At 38.6% G+C, this 19,578-nt stretch overlaps 1 protein-coding gene across 2 annotated transcripts; it reads right to left on the bottom strand.

The window, feature by feature from the left end:
* Positions 1 to 2,482: 2,482 nt before the first annotated feature.
* LOC108666244 (UDP-glycosyltransferase UGT5) lies at positions 2,483 to 18,569 on the bottom strand. 2 transcript variants are annotated; one of them, XM_047882551.1, is made up of 8 exons: positions 18,538 to 18,569; positions 10,827 to 11,009; positions 8,503 to 8,754; positions 7,224 to 7,457; positions 6,791 to 6,955; positions 5,463 to 5,685; positions 4,550 to 4,769; positions 2,483 to 3,836 (listed from the first exon to the last, which is right to left on the bottom strand). In XM_047882551.1, exons 1-8 carry the CDS (start codon positions 18,544 to 18,546, stop codon positions 3,527 to 3,529), a joined length of 1,596 nt encoding a protein of 531 aa, XP_047738507.1. In that variant the 5' UTR covers positions 18,547 to 18,569; the 3' UTR covers positions 2,483 to 3,526. The 2 variants fall into 2 exon arrangements, with proteins under 2 accessions (XP_047738507.1, XP_018008568.1); XM_018153079.2 differs by lacking the exon at positions 18,538 to 18,569 and adding an exon at positions 12,403 to 12,542.
* Positions 18,570 to 19,578: the final 1,009 nt, after the last annotated feature.

Here is a 19,578-nt window from a genome sequence, read left to right as displayed (position 1 = left end):
TTTACACTTCGCAGAGAGCTGGGATCGAACCCGCACCTCTCTGCTCCAATCCTAGTACTCTAAACTTTAGCCACTGGGCCACCCTGCTCTAAACTAAACTGTGCTCAGCAAACAACGAACTGCGATCAATCAGCCCAGCTCGTCAGTGGAATTGCATGAAATCTGACATGCACCACTAAACAACAGATGGAATATGACTTTTGTTACATCATTATATTGCGTAATTTTTAGCTCACATCATCTGAGGTTAGGTTTCACATAGTTTAGTTGTGTTCCAAAATTAATCGTCTTTCGATGAATGGTCGTTCTTATCATAGGCTGATTCGATGCACAGGACGGGTCGGTTGCGGGCACCACATGCACTGCATGGCTGTGGCACTAAATGTCCGAATGATGCCAAAATGTTTGTGCATTTGCAGATGACGCTAGGCCATACTATACGTAGCAGGTTGGTTTCCTGCTGGCAGATAGGTCTACTTAAATGGATTTGAAAGCCGCAAACACTCAATGATTCAACACTTGTGGGCAGAAGTGTTAAAGGGCAGGCTACATACAGTATTGGAGGAAGGAACCAAGGTGGTATTATCGAAGCAGGGCAGTGTTGGTCTCCAACAAGCGACCCTCTCGAACGGCGTTTCTCTTTCCCCTTTCAAACGGCTTTCCCTTGCAAGCTCTTCTGACGAAACGTTTTTTTTTTCAATTTCTCTACGTGGATAAAAAGGAGTCCCAGGTTAAGAGAGAACCATTTTTAACATGAATTTAGCATTATATGTACGTAGTTTATTTTCTCATTTATTCCTTGAAGTGTGACAAACAAATAGGTCTTCCATCATGCTCGTTTCCATTTGAATTAAAAACAAATGATGCGCATTTTCAATGTATGTATGGCCTAAGCATTCATGTGTATTTTTGAATGTATGGCCTAAGCATTCGTAAACATTTTGAGCCTGTGAAACTAGCTGTGTGTAGAGCAGGCCTATCCACAAAATTTCATGTTGGTCTAAATATTTTCTAAATGCAAATAAACTCACATTTACCTTCCATTGAAAAAAATGGAAATTTTTATAAGATGTTTAACGTCGCAAATGGATTTTTGCCTAGAATCACACAACACATGTCTTAAATTGCTCATAAAAGAGTCTCGTCATGTTAATGATTTTTAGTTTCTTAAATTATATTAGTCGTAGCTATAAGGTAGTGGCCTTCTCAAGTTATTCTGTTTGAGCTTATATTTCATTGCAGGTGAACCGTTTTTGTTCACTGGTTGGTCAAAACATCTTAACAAGTGTTTCCCGAACTTTGTATGTTCGACTCTTTTTTTCTTTATCATAAAATTTATCATTATCAAATATTTAAGTCCGCGCCTCCGCGGTTTAGTACCACGCTCTCGTCAGTCGTCATACTTGTATATGTTAAACTGTGACAGCAGCAAGAGCGTTATGTCAGAGATGAAGATCTTGAACTCGCCTCTCAGACTCTTGTAAAACCGTGTTATATTTTTGCAATATCGTAAGGTAGGCATTAGCATGAGCTAAACTACATGTGAATTAGGGAATAATGTTTAACTGCTGTTTCTAGGGCAAAATTTGAGCTTATTCGTGAATCGCGCGCGTGCCATCGCCGCCAAGAGTTTGCAACTTCGCGGTTCAAGAATGGCTTTCCACGGCTTGAGAAAAAGGCTTACGGCTTGAAAATTCATTATTTCGCGGCTCAAAAAATCCAGTCGCGGCTCACAGAGTAGATCTTTTCCTCCCCTGGGTGGAATGGTGGATCAAAATAATATATGAACCTTCGAAATTAGAATTCCATCCTGCGGCTAATAGGCTGATCGAGTTTGCTCACTAAGTCGAAAATTAAGCTACCTATTTAAGCAAATGTTCACAAATCACAATCAGTACAAATGAATTTTTTTTGCCTGTTCATATATCCACTGAAGCAGGTTCCATCTTGAATGGTTGTAACTAATGGCAAATGGTATTATAGTATATAATAATTAATCGAAATTATTAATCGTATATAATCGAAACTCGAAAGATGCAGCAACTCACCTGTCAACTTTCAAAGTTTGGATATCATTCTCAGCAAATCTATCTTCTTCGTCGGACGAATCAAACGCATTGGCCATAGTAATCAGCGATGGAACTTCAGTCTAGATAAAATACATACAGCCTAATATTAGCTAACAACGTAAGTCCAGTTAAAATTTTAAAATCTCGAGGAACCAATTTAGCGAAGGCAGAACCGCAAGTCCGCAACCGATTCCACTTTACTCTCGTCAGTACTTATCATTCCGCATGACCGAAGAATTTCAGCTCCTTTTAAGACACGGATGCCAAAAATCTATAAAATCATGTCTTTACAAAATTAGGAAATAGCCTAAAAACAACATAATTAGGATTATACTAGAGAACTGAGAATATTTAAACTCAATACTTACTAGATGAATTGATGAGCTAATAAGAATTATGGAAAAAAAATTCCGAAAAGTCAAGCACACAACTGCGTGCCATCATTTATTTAACTGCAACGCTAATAAATAAAGAATAATATTTTTCAGATGAAAATAACTAAAAAATCTGGGCATAAAGAATAAAAAAATGCGCATCCACACCACCCATGGGTGAACTTTACAGTTGTGAGTTTCCCCAGTTTCAAGGGCAGTTCCTAGGATGATCGTTGGTACCATATAATACAAATGTCATAAAACATTTACTTGGAAAGAATTTGGGTCATAGTGTTAACACTTCTGTAGTACAATATTATAACTAATCACCGTTCATGTATGGAAAGAATTTCTGAACGTATTTTTGACTATCATGTTAAATTTTTAAAAGTGAACACTGATAATTGATGTGTCACTGTTGAATGAATGTTTATCGACCACTTATAAATAAATAATATTGAAAACGATCATTCGCTACGCATGCACCGGCTATATTCATATAATATTTTCGGTTGGCTGTGCTATTCAATTTCAATCTCATTTCACCTCAATCGCTCCTGCCAGTCATGACCACTGATCTGCTGTTTTTGGGGCTTGGCTATCTTTGGCAATTTTCATGCTAAAAGATTGCAGTTAAATAAACTCGTGAATTACTTTTTCGGTAAATAATTTTACCGAAAAAGTAATAAAATTCCTATAATTAGGATTCAAATGCTTGCTATGGCAAATTTCTTTCCAATAAAGAGCATCAGAATTGATAACATTGATAGGTGGCGGGAGTAAGTTATGCACTTTAAGTCGACGACGTTAATGTATAAACAGTACAGCAAATGTCAGCAAGACTTCATGGTAGCTAACGTGCAGGCTAGACTTCAGCATGCAGGGTAGCTAACGTGCAGGCTAGACTTCAGCATGCAGGGACACTGATATTAAAGGATGCTTTGATTCCGTCCAACTAGCCTTTTTCTAATGGACAATTCCGTTTTATTTCAGCCAAAATAATCAACTTTCAAGTTTTCATATACAAGAAGAAGCTAAACACGTTCAATAATGCTCGCAGCTACAGTTATGCTTTGTGAAACACTACTCTATTTTCAACCGAGCTCCTTCTTGGCTGAAACCAAAGAATCTCTTCAAATTTCGATACATCGAGCTGAAATGGAAACTTGGTCGTCGGAATACAATTCTATACGTCACGTACATAAATAAATGAATTACAAGTAGCAAATCCAAATAGAATATCTGTATCAAACTCAAATCCATGGCTGGAGATCTGAGATGCGGTGCACCTCTGAACCTAGCAACGTATTCCACCCAGTATACGGCTCTTTGCAGGGGACTTTCCATCTGGTCCCTCCACATCAATGAAACTTCATGAACTTTGTCTCGGTAGCTGCGGGGGATAAAATTGTTCATGTTAGCCATGTATATGTTAGACATAAATTTGTTCATGTAAATGAAATATTGAAATTGTACACATTAGTCTCAAAATATATGATCACCAGCTCCGCGTGTGAAAAGTAATATACTAAAATTATAGAGAATTTACAAATTCAGCTTTAGATTTGACGGTGCAAAACCTTATTTTTGCACTCCAAATAAAATCTTTGAGAATAAATTCATAATATTGATTAAAATTTCACGCATTTGTGATGAATGTCTAAAAAAATATACGAATTTTACCGCATAAAAAGTCATTCATTTGCTAATACTCGACACCTCCAAAAAATACATTTCAAATTTAGAATTTCATTTATAAAAAAACGTGCTGAGTTTAAAATTTTTCGATTATTATTTTATATATTTTGCAGATTGGCATCATGCATAATTGATCTAGCATCTATTGCAGGGTGGCCCAGTGGTTACAGTTCAGAGTACCAAGATTGCAGCAGGGAGGAACGGGTTCGATCCCAGCTCTGTGCGCCAGTTTCTGGTCAGAATCGGCAAGGAGGCCGGGCATTCAAGCAAAGAAAATTTGATGTAGTGAGTTGCGAGTTCAAGCCTGCAACAAGCTGTGGACTTTCTGTAATGCTAAGATCGGCGACAGGCCTACGGCCTAATAAACACAAAAACCGCTATATTATTATTATATAATAAAGTATCTACCTGGTATTTGTTATTATTTCATGGATTGATTGATTTAGGATCTCTTCTGAAAATTTCTTCCATTCTAGTCGTATTCCCAGGCCTCTATGATGAACCATTTCAGCCATTTTATGATGGTCTCCCTGCACAGGAATGCATATCATCGGCACTCCGTAATAGACGGCCTCTTGAACACCGTTGACACCGCAGTGGCTGATGAACAGCTTCGTGTTGGCGTGGGCTGAGAACGTAGAGTTGATCAGTTAAATTTTGTAGTTGATTTACAAATTAAAATTCCCGTTTTGAACATTGTTCAACTTAATTGAATAATTTGTCATTCATTAATTCACATTCAATGATTTAATCATGAACAGTTTTCAACCCCAAATTTCATTTTGAAAGCGTTCACAGTGATTTTCAGTCGAAACTGATATTTTAAAATTTTCCCCCTACAATATGCAGAAATTTATTTCAATTTTTATAAATACGGAACTTTTAGTAATTTCCTACTGAGTATCTTGCCTAATTTTCGACGAAATAACAACCAATATTGAAAGTTGCGCAGTCGTCAATTGAAGACACATTTCATTACCTACGATAACATTTGATAATAGGTATGAGTAACAAGAATTTCAGATACAGCATACTTGGGTCAATACTTTTCATAAAGTTTACAACCAGTCCAGGTGAATTTTTCTCCTTATGAAATGTATTAGAAGGTATCCAATTGTAATGGCATCAATAAGTCCAGCAGCTACCTCAATCTTTCGTCAGTTATGGAAATATCGCGTTCCAAAGGCCGGATCCCTTGTGAATCAAGTCACGAAAAAAAATAAGAATCGGCAACAGGGCATGGGCCTATTTCTTCAGTGCCGACACTCATATTCTATTTTATTCTATAATGGCATATGAATAGGCTGTAGAATAAGCTTACCTAATATGTCACTCTGAGGTATCCAGTCCAAGAAGTGAATATTTGTTACATTTGTAAACTCCCCTGGTTCAGCGTGATACTTCATAACGATTTTGTACGGCAACTTTGAAAAGACCGAGAAGAACATTTCCTTTAACTTCTTTGGCATAGTGTTCAGACGAATGAAAGTGCCCGTGCTAAACAGGATCGTTGAAGCGTTGCCTCGAACAAAGCTGTCGATTTTCTGATGGAAAAGGATCACTTTTATTCATAAGAAAATTTTCTCTAACTACGACAAATTCTTGATTATTCCGATGAAGGTAAATGCATCTCATAGATTGAGTAACCTAATACTGCTTGGTCACTGAAGGCAATACATTAATTCAAAATGGAATTTGGTAAATGCGTTATTTGTGATAGAAACATGGGTAATTTGTTTTCACATTTTCATAATTTCACATTTGTATGCAATAGCAAACATTCTGTATCATCAGGGAACATTGCTTACAACATTACAAAGTATTTTATTCTTAAGAATTTCCAGCTAGCCGATCGTTAATATATGAAATAATGACTCTGATCGCTAATTTTGATGAGACAGTCAGACATAAGTTCAGAACTAAGCTGAGTATTAATGTTAAAAAAAGCACGCTAAATATAGCTCGTAGGCACAAAAAACGTCAATTAAAAACTTTTGTGATATAAACAACACGACTTTCCTGCAGAATCTCTTGTATTTTCATTTAATAAATAAATCGAACAAGTCAAGGAAGAGTACTCGTAAGTACTTGTACAGCGGGACAGTAGAAGCGTCCAGTAAAACATTCAAATTCTGTCACTATTTACGATGCTTTTGCCTCGTGCATAGGTGCTACTGCATGACTAGGGAAGGATCCAATAACCCTTTACAGGATGCCAGTAGTAGGATAATTACTGGCATTAAGTATTTGAAAGTTGTACTGGCCGCCACTATAGTGATACTATGTCCAAGAATTCGAAAGTTGTACTGGCGGCTACTATAGTGACACAGTGTCCAAGAATTTGAAAGTCGTACTGGCCGCCACTATAGTGACACAATGTCATAAAAATTTGAAAGTTGTACTGGTCGCCACAACAGTGAAACAATATCTTAAGCATTTGAAAGTTGTAGCTACTGGCCGCCACTATATGACACAATGTCTTAAGCATTCGAAAGTTGTACAGGCAGCCACTATAGTGACACAATGTCATACAAATTTCAAAGTTGTACTGGCCGCCACTACAGTGAAACAATATCTTAAGCATTTGAAAGTTGTACTAGCAGCCACTATAGTGACACAATGTCCAAGCATCGCATGTGTAGTTAATACCTCTGGTAGAGGACGCTCGGGTCGCAGCAGCATGCCGGCGACCATGACTTGGTTGGGCAACAGAGGAATTGGCCCGTCGAGCGAGAAGTGAGTATTTATTAGAGTAAGACTTGCATTCTTTTCCAGCTCGTACGAAGATGGCACATCAGGAAACCGCTTGGAAATCTGCACCACAACGGAAGACAGACATTAAATTTTGAAATATCGGAATGAAAAGCACACACGATTTACATGCCCTAGGGTTCGGGTCTGCCAGAGGCAAGATTGATAAATGATCCTTTAATAATTTTGACCACAAACTAATAACACAGCGCGTCAAATTCTTGTGTTTTGATGGAAATACGTTTTGGAAACACAATTGCAACAAATATACTTCTAAGTTATTTATTAACGTATTTATTTTTCTTCGCATAATACATTTGCAACAACTTGCCACTTCAGAGTCGACTTTTGATCTCAGGATAATACTCCAAATAACAGCGAACGCCAGGGTCGCGAAAAGATTTCTCAAGCGGTCCAAAGCTGAGTACGGTTGCCTGTAGTCTGTTACGGAACTCGACAGAACTGCGGGACTGTGAATGTTGCCAATGTTGGCGCTTTGCAGTGGATTCAACATCGTCGTACAGTATATTATGAAGGGACTCTCATGCAGGAATGGTGCCAGGCCCTGGAGATAAAAACTTCTGTTTGTAATATTGAAAAATATCAAATTACTTATGTCGAGGAATTTGGCAATTTTAGTGCATTAATTGATCTGTAAGAATGAATCACATAGGGTTACAAAGTTGCGAATCTATAGCACAATGATCGCTAAATTCAACTTGAAAGGTAAACGAAACTATTTCGTTTAATTATCCGTTCATAATGGTGTCAAAATAACTGCAAAAACTTCATTGGTTGAATAAAATTATTTAAAACTTAACGACACGAAACTATATAGTTTGACTTTTCGTTCACATGAACACACACACGAATATGTACTAAACAAAGGGAAACTTTGAAGCCTAGTCAACTGCCCGTTATTCAGTAACATAATGCCACCCACGTAATTGGACAAACGATATCCTCCATCTACTGCTCAAACCGATACAATTCAAGACAAGCCTCAGTTATCGACGTCTGCGTGGGGACCTCATTGAAGCATACAAGTATACATCATGGCTTATACAAGGTCCCAGAAGGATTACTAGAATTTGAAACAAGAACCAACACCAGGGGCCACGGCTATAGACTAAAAAAACTGCGTTGTAACACATCCATGCGACAACATTTCTTCTCGCTTCGAGTCACCGACATGTGGAACAGCCTCCCTGATAGCATCGTTGACGCTCCGAGTATGAACGCCTTCAAGAACAGACTAGACGATGCTATGCAGGAGCATATGTTTAGTCTTAAAATGTCTAGCAAATTACGGACCAGGCAATAAGTCCAGCAGCTATCTCAATCAATCGTCAGTTATGGAAAGATCGGGTTCCAAAGGCCGGACCCCTTGTAAATCAAGTCACGAAAAATTCAAGAATCGGTAACAGGCCATGGGCCTATTTCTTCAGTGCCGACACTTCTATTCTATTCTATTCTAAGACAATTCTCCTAGTCTAAATCTCTCAACTATTCCTCGACTGAGAGCGATTTCACATGCAACGCAGCTATAAATGTTAGACTAAAATGTAAAAAATGGAGGTATACAAAACACAACTTTCATGTAAACCCACAATTAAGGCCAAATGATCGACCACCATGAGGTCAAATTCTTTCCGCCGTCGGTAAACATCCATGAACTCCTCGGATGCGTACGCAGATTCAAAAGCAGAAGCGATCAGATTCCTCGTGTGCTCTATGTGCTTCCAGCCATCGCCAGCGGTATCAAAATATTTATACTTTTTAATGGCTTCACTGAAATCGGGGTTGTATAAATATGTGATGTTGGGATGCTGAGTAGCGAGTGAGCCGCCGATCACCGAGATCTGTAATGGAAAAACGGCAATTGGTACATTATCTATATCAAAAATTGGAAAAATAATGAGATAATAAACGTGAAATAGGAATTTTTTTACCTTTCTGCGCTCAAATAAACGATGAAATTCGAATTTCACATCCAGCGATCTACAAAAGATCTATAACGTGCTAGATAGGCGGATAAATCTAGCTTACGTCTTACTGGAGTAATTATGAGTCAATAATATGACTCAGTTTACGACCTGTTTATAGTCCACGTACTTTTTACTTCTCACCAAACATTTTCATTGGTACACGGAAAAACTCAACATAAATGAAAGTCACGCGAATAAAATGATTCACAGCACCTATATTCCAAGATCAAACAATATATTATCGGTCTTTTAGAAGGTGAAATTGATGGAAGATAAAAAATTTATATATGTTTATCTATATATATCCAGCAATAACCGGACAGAATTGGTAACATTACCGGACAAGGGTTAGAAACCCGGACAAAATCGCGTCCGGTTGCGTACTCTGCAATTAGTTTGTACTTAACAACTGGAAGCGAATATAAAATTAAAGTCCGGATAAGTGGACTTATAAATATATAATATGTATATATACTGAACGCCAGATATCCGTTAACCAACATCTGTCATCGCACCGCAATGTTATTGCAACTTCATCAACATTTCTTAGGAGTGAACCACCCACACAATTTCCCCGGTGTGCTCAAAGACAGGTTGCCATGTCGACGACATAACAGCCGAGGAAAAACACCAACGTTTGTTTGATGTTTGTTATGTCAAGTTATTTAGTGTGGACTTATAAATATATAATATGTATATATATAATATATATTATAGATAATTATAATATATATGTATTATGTTTGATAATAATTTATAATATCTACATATATAATTTCAAAATATATTACTTAGAAGGAAGCAATAATTGATTTATACCTCAAAAATAGCGATGTCCGATATCGATTTTTTTATTTCTCCCTGTTTTACAATAAAAAATGAATTTGAAGGAAATCGGATGATATGCTCACAATTTGATAATTTAAGCATACATGTAAATAATTTCTATCATAAGCCCATGCTGCTAGACTATAAAGTATTGAGTTGAAACCTTGGATAGAATTGTCGCATTTGAACGTTAGTGGTGAATGACACATGAATGCAGCACACTATACATGAACAGACAAATTCGTCATCGAAACGTGCATGGATTGAAAGTGGAACCCTGGGGTCAGACAAAAATTAAAAATATGTACGACTTTATAACTTCGTCAGCCAATCACTGACGGCTGTTCAACTTGACACATAAATCAATGACGATAAATATGCCGTTACGTGCACTACGGCTACTACAAGTACTTATTTGGCTACTGCGTGTATTCAGACCGTTAAGTTTACCAAGCCCGTTCGTGCACCTATTCCGTTCGCGACAGCTATATAAGGCCGATACGTGAACATAGGCCGATATGTGTACTTGAGCTAATACAGATTGAAAATCAAAGCTTGAATTACGAAAACAGTTTCAACGCCCTTAACAAATCAGGTTGTTTGTAAATTTTCAGCCAGAGCTTCAGCTATTGCCAGCTTCAGCTATCTTCAGCTTCAGCTATCGTACTGCTATCGCTATCAATTTATCCAGCTATAAATTTATAAACTACCGGATTTATGAGGACGTTGCAACTGTTCTGGCAATTAATTACTATGTACACATAGGCCGCTACATGTGTTTGGGCCGCTATATAGTGCACTAAGCCCGTTTGTGTACTTGCTTCGCTACGTGTTCTTTGGCCGCTACGTGTATGAAGACCTTTATATACTTGTACTTTAGACCCTACAATAAATAAAGTACTTCGGCTGCTACTTGTATTTAAGCCACTACGTGCATTTGTGACTTTGATAGTAGAGCTCCTGAGCTCCTTCAAAAAAGTTAAGAGATCGTAAGTTCATTAGCTAATCATTGACGGCCTATCGAGCAAAATCCACCAATTATGGACAAGAAAATAGAGCGTAAGTACTTACGTTCACTTAGCGAGTTTTGAAAGTATGGCTCTTGGAGCTGCTCTCACCTGATGCCCTCGGTCAGCGAGGGCTGTGGCAACCGTAAGGATTATTTTCACATGACTGGGGAAGTTCCCAGGCACCATGAACAATATTTTGTAGGACTCCTCCGACGGCGGCAGATTTACTTGTTGAACGTAGCCTTGGATTTGGGTAGCCATCATCACGATGACTGTGAGTATCAAGTTGACCTGTGACAGAAAAAATTTAATTGATGATCGGTTAATTAATAGTATTTTTAATAGACCAAGCACAATGAACAACATAATTATGCAGGTTTTCTGTTACAATTGATGCGCCTCATTATCGGAAGACTTGAAACACAAAAATTTAAAACGAAAGATTTAAAACAATGACTTGATTCCAATTTTCACTAAAAATAGAATAAGAAATAATAGCTCACCAACTATTGAAAACACACATTACCGACAGTCGATCGTGACCTCATGGTCGGTTATAATGATATCTCATTATTTCAAACGTCGGTTGCTAATCATAATTCACGATTTCAATCCTCTCTGTACGAAGTCAACGCTTAGACATCGATGACCCGATTTCCGCATTTAAATTCATTCCTAAGGTATAGGCAGGTTGGCCCAGTGGTTAAAGTGCAGAGTACTAGGATTCGAGCAGAGAGGCTCGGGTTCGATCCCAGCTCTGTGCGAAAGTTTCTGGTCAGAATCGGCGAGGAGGCCGGGCGGTTAAGCACAGCAGAATTATAGCAGTGAATTGCGAGTTCGAGACCGCAAAATGCCGTGTGTGTTCTGCGATGTTAAAAATCGGCGACAGGCCTACGGCCTACTAAACGCTGAAACCGCTAATAATTAAATGGTGAATATTGTGATTTGTAGTGTGAATATTAGGATTTAAATATGGTACTTAGAAAACCTAACGAAACTGCTAGTACAATCATGCAAGGTTGTGATATGCCGTGTGAAATACCATTAAGGTCTCAGAGGATTACTGGATTTTGAAACAAGAACCAACACCAGGGGTATCGGCTATAAACTAAAAAAACTACGTTGTAACACATCCATGCTACAACATTTCTTCTCGCTTCGAGTCACCGACATGTGGAACAGCCTCCCTGATAGCATCGTTGACGCTCCGAGTATGAACGCCTTCAAGGACAGATTAGACGAAGCTATGCAGGAGCATATGTCCAGTCTTGAAATGCCTAGCACCTTACGGACCAGGCAATAAGTCCAGCAGCTATCTCAATCAATTCGTCAGTTATGGAAAGATCGGGTTCATAAGGCTGGATCCCTTGTGGAATCAAGTCACGAGTACAAGAATCGGCAACAGGCCATGGGCCTATTTCTTCAGTGCCGACACTTCTATTATATTCTATGAACAAGAATCGGCAACAGGCCATGGGCCTATTTCTTCAGTGCCGACACTTCTATTCTATTCTATTAGAGTGAGCGAACATCGCGGTCCAGATGTGGCCAGTGGACGGAGGTTGAAAATATTATTCTTAGATCTCTAGCCATGTAATACACAAATAGCTGTAAACCTATGAACTAGAACTCATACAGAAAATTTTCTTATAGAATTATTCAAAAAACTGCTGAACACACTCACCTTCATTACTAAAGCAGAGCAAATTTAACTCATTGATTTCGTGCCGAAATTTTTACCGATTATCAATTCTGGATATGGACTGGTAATTTAAATACGCAAAACGACCAATTTCGATTGGTATGCAAATTTTTTTTATTACTGTAAAAAAATACTAATTAAAATGCATCTTGACATGAGTTGCTGAAATTAACTTGAAAGACGGTAACTTTAAATTTTCAAAATTATCTTCATTGCTTTTTCAGCAACCTTCACGCGACTCATGAAACTTTATAGCAAAGCGGTACTGAAGTTTGCTATTAAGCTTCGCGGAAAATGACCATAAAATTTAATTCAAAATTAATCTACATATATAAGCCAAAACTTCAGTTTCGTTCTCGAATGCCATCACTACACAAAAAACATGAAAGTTCAACTTTTAGTTCGTCCTTTATATTCGTTGGTGCAAAAATAAGTGAACAATCGTATGTTTCGTCCTTTATTTTAAGTTTAAAGAAAAAAAATGCTCAGAGAAGAACTAGATTCTCCCAAAGACGCCCATGCAGATCTACGAGCTCGACGTCCACCGTCCTTCCTTGGTGGAGGCTGAGGGAAAACAAACGTCGGTTAGCCCTCCATGTTGGTTATCACCAGCTCACATTTTGTCCAGCATCTTATCATCTTTAAAAAATGCTTTAAAATCGACCCAATCAAATTTTACTCAGAGCTTTGCTTCTCTGCCACAAATTTGCTGCACAAATTCGGTGTAAAAAAAGTCATGGGGACATTATCCGGTTTATAATGTCTCCGTAACTTTTTCTGAGCATTCTTGACTTTCCCAAAATTTTATTTCCATTTTAAAAGTAATTAATACACACACAAAAAGAGTGATGTTTTAACTAAATATCAAAATGTTACTGCTGCAAAATTTTCTAGAAGTTTGGAACGATTCCTGAAGACATATCAACAGTCGTCGCAAAATCCGTGACTTTTTTTTAGTATTTCTGACTTCCTAAAAATTTTATTTCCATTTTAAAAGTAATTAATACACACACAGGAAAAAAAGTGTTGTTTTAACTAAATATCAAAATGTTACTGCTGCAAAATTTTCTAGAAGTTTGGAACGATTCCTGAAGACAAATCAACAGTCGTCGCAAAAACTTATTTGCTATTTTTTTCGCCATGCACTGAGGCGCCACTTAGCAGCAGCATCTTCCAAATACGGCGTACCAAACTGTCAACCAATTCTAGCTTTAGTGACAAATCCATGGAAGCGATTTTAAAATATTACTGAGCTTCATTTCCAGCATTTTTTTCAACCAATCATTCAATCGTTCCATCAAGCATTCTTCAAGCATGTATTTCTAGCAATCATTTAGTCACATCCGCGTTAGGCTTTTTTAGCGCATTTTCTCATTTATGGAGAAAAAGGCGCTATTGTGCTCGTCATGTTCGTCCGTCCGTCTATCTGTCTGTGCGTCCGTCCGTGACTTCACGTTTTCGTCGACGAGACAATGCGCTCTCTGTCACTCACTGCAGTGATCGAGTACTGAGTTATATTTTTTTAAGGTATGGTATAGATGTCGCCTTTCATACCTTGTAATTACATATAGATCAATTTATAGATGACTTCGTGCAAGAATTCCTCTTGTGAGAAATTCAATCCTTTGTTAGAAAGTTTGTGCAAAAATTCAAACAATATAAAATAAAGTTTAAAATCAAATAAATATGTATTTTATAACTTGGCAGGATAAAGAAATTCAAAAGAATTATCAAAGCTGAATCATTTCAATATTTTTTCGAGCTACGCTGCTTCAGTTGAACGTATTTTTAGAAAGTGAAACAAAGTTCGAACATTAAATGAAGATTCTCATTAATATTAACTTGAAATCGTGTTTAGGTCAATTGTTTATTATGCACATTTACGGACAAATATTTGTTTCAAACAATTATTTTTTGGCTAATGGTATCCATCATTTCTACTTTATACGAGGAAATAAGAAGAAATCGGAGGGCAAATTTCTCAGGCCGTCTAAATACTGAGAAAAATGTGTGGGTCTGGATGACCCAGTTAGATGAGTCAACAGTGTACAAACAGCGATGCACTTTTTTTTACTCACTTCTTCCATTTGTGAGTGAATTGCTGAACTATTACGTTGGAAATTTAAATTTCAGGTATAACTCATTTATTATAGCGTCAAATCGCTTCTGACGCTACAAATGAGTCATGCCTGAAATTCGATGGCCATTAATAGGCAAGTATGAGGCAAGTGAGTAAAAAAAAACTCAGTAATCACTGTAGTGAGTGACAGAAAGCGCATTTTCTCAAAATCGACGAAAACGTGAAGTCTCAGACAGACAGACGGACAGACGGACGGACATGACGAGCACAATAGCGCCTTTTTTCCATAAATGAGAAAATGCGCTAAAAAGTGCATCACTTTTTAGACGCGGTTGCCTTATCTAAGTGGGTCATCCAGACCCACTCATTTCTCTCAGTGAAGCATATGCGCATTCATGTTCCGTCAAGTCATGCGGGCCAAATACATGGGACCAGGCTACGTAAATACTTTTTTTAAGCAAAAAATTTACAGAGAGAAGGACTGGGATGTCAACCCCACGTGTAAATTAAATCAAATGTTTTGGAAAAACTCCTTCAAATCAAACATTTGAAAAAAGTTCGGTAAAGGTTTTACCCAGACAATCGAAGAGAGACTTTGTTGTTCCCTGAATTTATTGCTGAATCATTAGCATGAAATACTGACCGTTTCAAGATGGCACTCGACTGAGCACTTGAAGTCAACGTGAGATTTCCTTTCGAAAAAATAACTCCAATGACCTAAAAATTTAAAGTGAAAGGATCAATATCGTCCAAAATAAAATGATGTTTTTAAAAAAGTGTAGACATTGTGCATATTATGAATGAGATAAAAAATAAAGCTAAAACGAGTTCGCAGTAAGAGTTCTAGTCGGAAAACAAGCACATTCAAGAATGAAAAAAGGGGTTAAATTGTTCAGTGAAATGTAGCTATTGAACAGGTTATGAAAATGATGCATATGAATATTTGTGATATTTTTTTGCGTTAGGCTAACACTTGTGCAAGAAATATCAAGTAATGCAACGAAAACATTTAATATATTTGCCATAATTTTAGTATCTAAAATAGCGGTTACTTCTGATACGTACCACAACAGAATAAATGGTTTTGTAAAAATGAAAAATATAATTCCGAGAATGAATTTAAAATTGGCCAAGTAGCAGCTGGAGCAGAGAACATTTTTTTAAATAAAATAACCTTGAGTTCAATTGCTTGGATACACAGAAAATCAATGAATTTTTGTGTAAAAAAATGTACTTTTTTACCGAGATATTATAGAGGGCCACACTGCGGGATTGTACAGCGCATACAAGCACGCAATGCTCGGACCGACCACTCAATAAAATGAATGGGACATATTGTGTATTGTATTATTATTGTGTCACTATTATTGTAAATAGTGACACACTTTCTTAACCCACAGCGCGAGCAGTTAGAGAAGTTTTGTTAGGAAACTACGGTCACACCAGTCACAGTCGTACCAGTCAGAGCCGTATCAGTCAGAGTCGTACCAGTCAGAGCCGTAAAAGTCAGAGCCGTACCAGTCAGAGACGTACCAGTCAGAGTCGTACCAGTCAGAGCCGTACCAGTCAGGGCCGTACCAGTCAGAGCCGTACCAGTCAGGGCCGTACCAGTCAGAGCCATACCAGTCAGAGCCGTACCAGTCAGAGCCGTACCAGTCAGAGCCGTACCAGTCAGAGCCGTACCAGTCAGAGCCGTACCAGTCTGAGCCGTACCAGTCTGAGCCGTACCAGTCTGAGTCGTACCAGTCAGAGCCGTACCAGTCAGAGCCGTACCAGTCAGAGCCGTACCAGTCAGAGCCGTACCAGTCTGAGCCGTACCAGTCAGAGCCGTACCAGTCAGAGCCGTACCAGTCAGAGCCGTACCAGTCAGAGCCGTACCGGTCAGAGCCGTACCGGTCAGAGCCGTACCAGTCAGAGCCGTACCAGTCAGAGCCGTACCAGTCAGAGCCGTACCAGTCTGAGCCGTACCAGTCAGAGTCGTGTCAGTTGTTTAATTTCGGTGAATATAACACACACACACACTCATTATTTTAGGAATTTGCTGTTTAAACTGTTTTAGCTATAGTTCGTTTCATCTCCTCCAGACGATTTTAAATTAAAATTGTCCTTCTAATCTTCCCAGATCATTTTCTGCATATTATCCATATTGTGGACACTAGTAGACGTTTTTTCGTCTCTATTACTCAGGAAATATATAGGTTATTGTCCAAGGCGTGCCACGTTTAAGGTACGTATGTCGCCGTGGCAGTTAACAAAACGAACCTGGGTTTTTCTCCCCCCTCCACAATGTTCCTGCAAACTTTAAAGTGACAAGAAAAAGAGAATGTTTACTCCATTGAAGCATTGCGACAGATTGTGAATAACGGTACAAAGACTTCCATATGCTAAAATGAGGCTACTGATATGTTACACCGACGCCCTCGAATACTGTCAATTGTATGTGTTTGCGGCAACATAAACTATAAATATCATGGTATAAAGTAACACAGGAATATTACTGTGTCTATCAAAAATAAAGTACTTGCAGAAGTGATTAAAACCATTAGACGATACAGTGAATGGACAAGCTTCTCTATAAACGTTATTAACGACGTACTAAGATTTATATACATGCTTCAGCTCACTGCCCGTGGCATCCGCTCCGCGAAATATAGCACCAATAAGCTACTCAGCGCCCGATTGATCGTGGGCGTTAACTAAAAATATTTTGAATGTGAATACGTGAAAATTATTATGTCCAAATAATGACACACTCTCTTTCCAACAGAAAAAGTGGGTGGCGGGCATCGCACTGATCCTACAATTTGCAGGGACAAACATGGTCAGGTTGATCGACCCACAGAGGGCAACAGGTGAATCGCTATTAGGAACATGTCTATCTCATTTCCCTGAGGTAACCCAGTCCCATCATGCAATATCTACACTCAGCCACAGATCTAGAAGCCGCACACCACGCTGGAACACCGTAATCCAGACCAGTGATACATTGCTGGCCGATCCCACAATGCATCTCGCGATTCGATGACTTGAAGTCTTCCTTTCGAGGCCGATAGCTCATAGCACCGTAGGCCATCAGCCAATACTTGAGCATGCCCGCTCATAAACTGGCAGTTTTGCATCCGGCCGCACTTACTCTGGCCTAACCTCTTCACGCTTTCCTGGCTCACAACATTCTTGCAACCAATGAATGGCTCTACCAGCTCATTTAAACTGCCTATCTAACTTCTGAAGCCAATGAGGTTAGGTTACGTCCGCTCAGGTTTATTTTGGGTGGAGAATTCGTTGCAACTTGTGTAGGCTAGGCCAGAAGAGCTTAGACTGGAAGAGGTTTGGCCAGATGCAGTATACGGTCTTGCTGACCTTTAGCATGTTTCAGTGGTGGTTGTGGACAACCGGCGTTATGGTTTGAACAGTGGACTTCGTAGGCCGCTATGCCCTTCAGGGTTTTTACCCACGGAATGAAATATGAATCTAATGTGACGTTAGGCAATGCTGGCCTCTAGCATTGCTCCCCATCGTCAGTGAATATATATAGGTTCCTACTATCAAGTCGTAAGTAGGTTCTGTCTTAGCTAAAGATTCATCAGCCAAGCGATCAAAATCACGAAATTAGGAATGAAGAAAATTACGAAAAATAGGGAGACATCTTTTCGTGCAAAAAGATTTATTTGGGTCTCAACCACCGAAATATTTGCCTAGTTGTTCGAGTTTTATTAAACTGCCAGTCAGAAAGGCCGCACACAATTAAAAATCACTGTAAGAAAACATTGTCAAATATAATGGGAAGAAACTCTAAATATAATAACCAAAAATATTCACAACATAGCAGCAAACTTCAAGACACAAATTAATAATTCATAGTGCTACACAAACGTCATCTTCGCGAATGGAGGGGCAAGTCTTCAAAAACTCTTTTGGCAGTGATCTAGCATCTACTTTACAGTCTAAAAATCAGAATGAAATGTAAGAAAGCTGCGAAAGGATATTTAACTGCTACAATGGTGATAATGTCACCAAATGCAAACCTCTACACTCACCACAACCATAGAATAGCGCAGCTGGTGAGCTACGTGCAGTAACAGAAAAACATGTGATGATGGAGCAGGCATGAAAGCTCCGAAAATAGTTCAATTCGATCTAAAGGCATCACACAAAAATATCACGTAACGCGTGCACTGGACGCAATAAGCGTCAGGTAACGCCTACATACACCTACTCGACGCAGATGGGTTTCTATCAACGTAAACGTAGGTAGGTTCTTTTCAAAGTCCTCGTAGGTACGTTCTGTAATCAACTCCTACGTAGGTAGGTTCCTATCAACGTCCACGTAGGTAGGTTCTAATCAAAGTCCACGTAGGTAGGTTCTAATCAACTCCTACGTAGGTAGGTTCCTATCAACGTCCACGTAGGTAGGTTCTAATCAACTCCCACGTAGGTAGGTTCCTATCAACGTCCACGTAGGTAGGTTCTAATCAACGTCCGCGTAGGTAGGTTCTAATAAACTCTTACATAGGTAGGTTCTAATCAACGCCCACGTGGCTAGGCTCTAATCAACTTCTACCTAGGAAGGTTCTAATCAACTTCCTCGTAGGTACGTTCTATTATCAACTTCTACGTAGGTAGGTTCCTATCAACCGCGACGTAGATAGGTTCCTCGATGGTATTAAGTGAGTATTAGTAGAAGTAGTAATGCGAGTATTAATAGAAGTATTATTGTGAGTAGTTGTAGACACCGCGAGCTTTGGGGTGGGTGGTCCAGGAACAATGTCCGTAGTAACAAAGTATTACGTAGGACTTCTGATGACACACAAACGTCAGATCGAAGGCCTCTCTGCGGAGGCTGTGTAGTTTAGCACAAGTCTCCAGTTAATAAATTCGGTTTGGGGCCAATGGCTAATTAACACTCAATTTATAAATTAAAAGCATTATTAACACTCAACAGAAATTAACACTCAATGTTTGTCGCTGACAAGAAATTTTAATCAGCCGAAAAGATAAGCTTAACGATGCAGTAAAAATAAAAAAATAAATTGTTGAAGTTAGTTGATGGCCGGAAGAGCATATAACATGAGAATACA

This window comes from Hyalella azteca, unplaced genomic scaffold, assembly GCF_000764305.2.
Source record: "Hyalella azteca isolate HAZT.00-mixed unplaced genomic scaffold, Hazt_2.0.2 contig10701, whole genome shotgun sequence".
Classification (NCBI taxonomy): domain Eukaryota; kingdom Metazoa; phylum Arthropoda; class Malacostraca; order Amphipoda; family Hyalellidae; genus Hyalella; species Hyalella azteca.
Note: the sequence above shows the minus strand (reverse complement) of the source record. Positions and strands in the feature narration are given on the sequence as shown.

What these genes read in the sequence shown, in the direction of transcription:
- LOC108666244 (XM_047882551.1), bottom strand. An exon ending in TCGCTGACCGAGGGCATCAG is followed by an intron (nt 8,755 to 10,826) that starts GTGAGAGCAGCT and finishes TTTCCATTACAG; the next exon opens with ATCTCGGTGATCGGCGGCTC. An exon ending in CCGAGCGTCCTCTACCAGAG is followed by an intron (nt 5,686 to 6,790) that starts GTATTAACTACA and finishes CTTTTCCATCAG; the next exon opens with AAAATCGACAGCTTTGTTCG.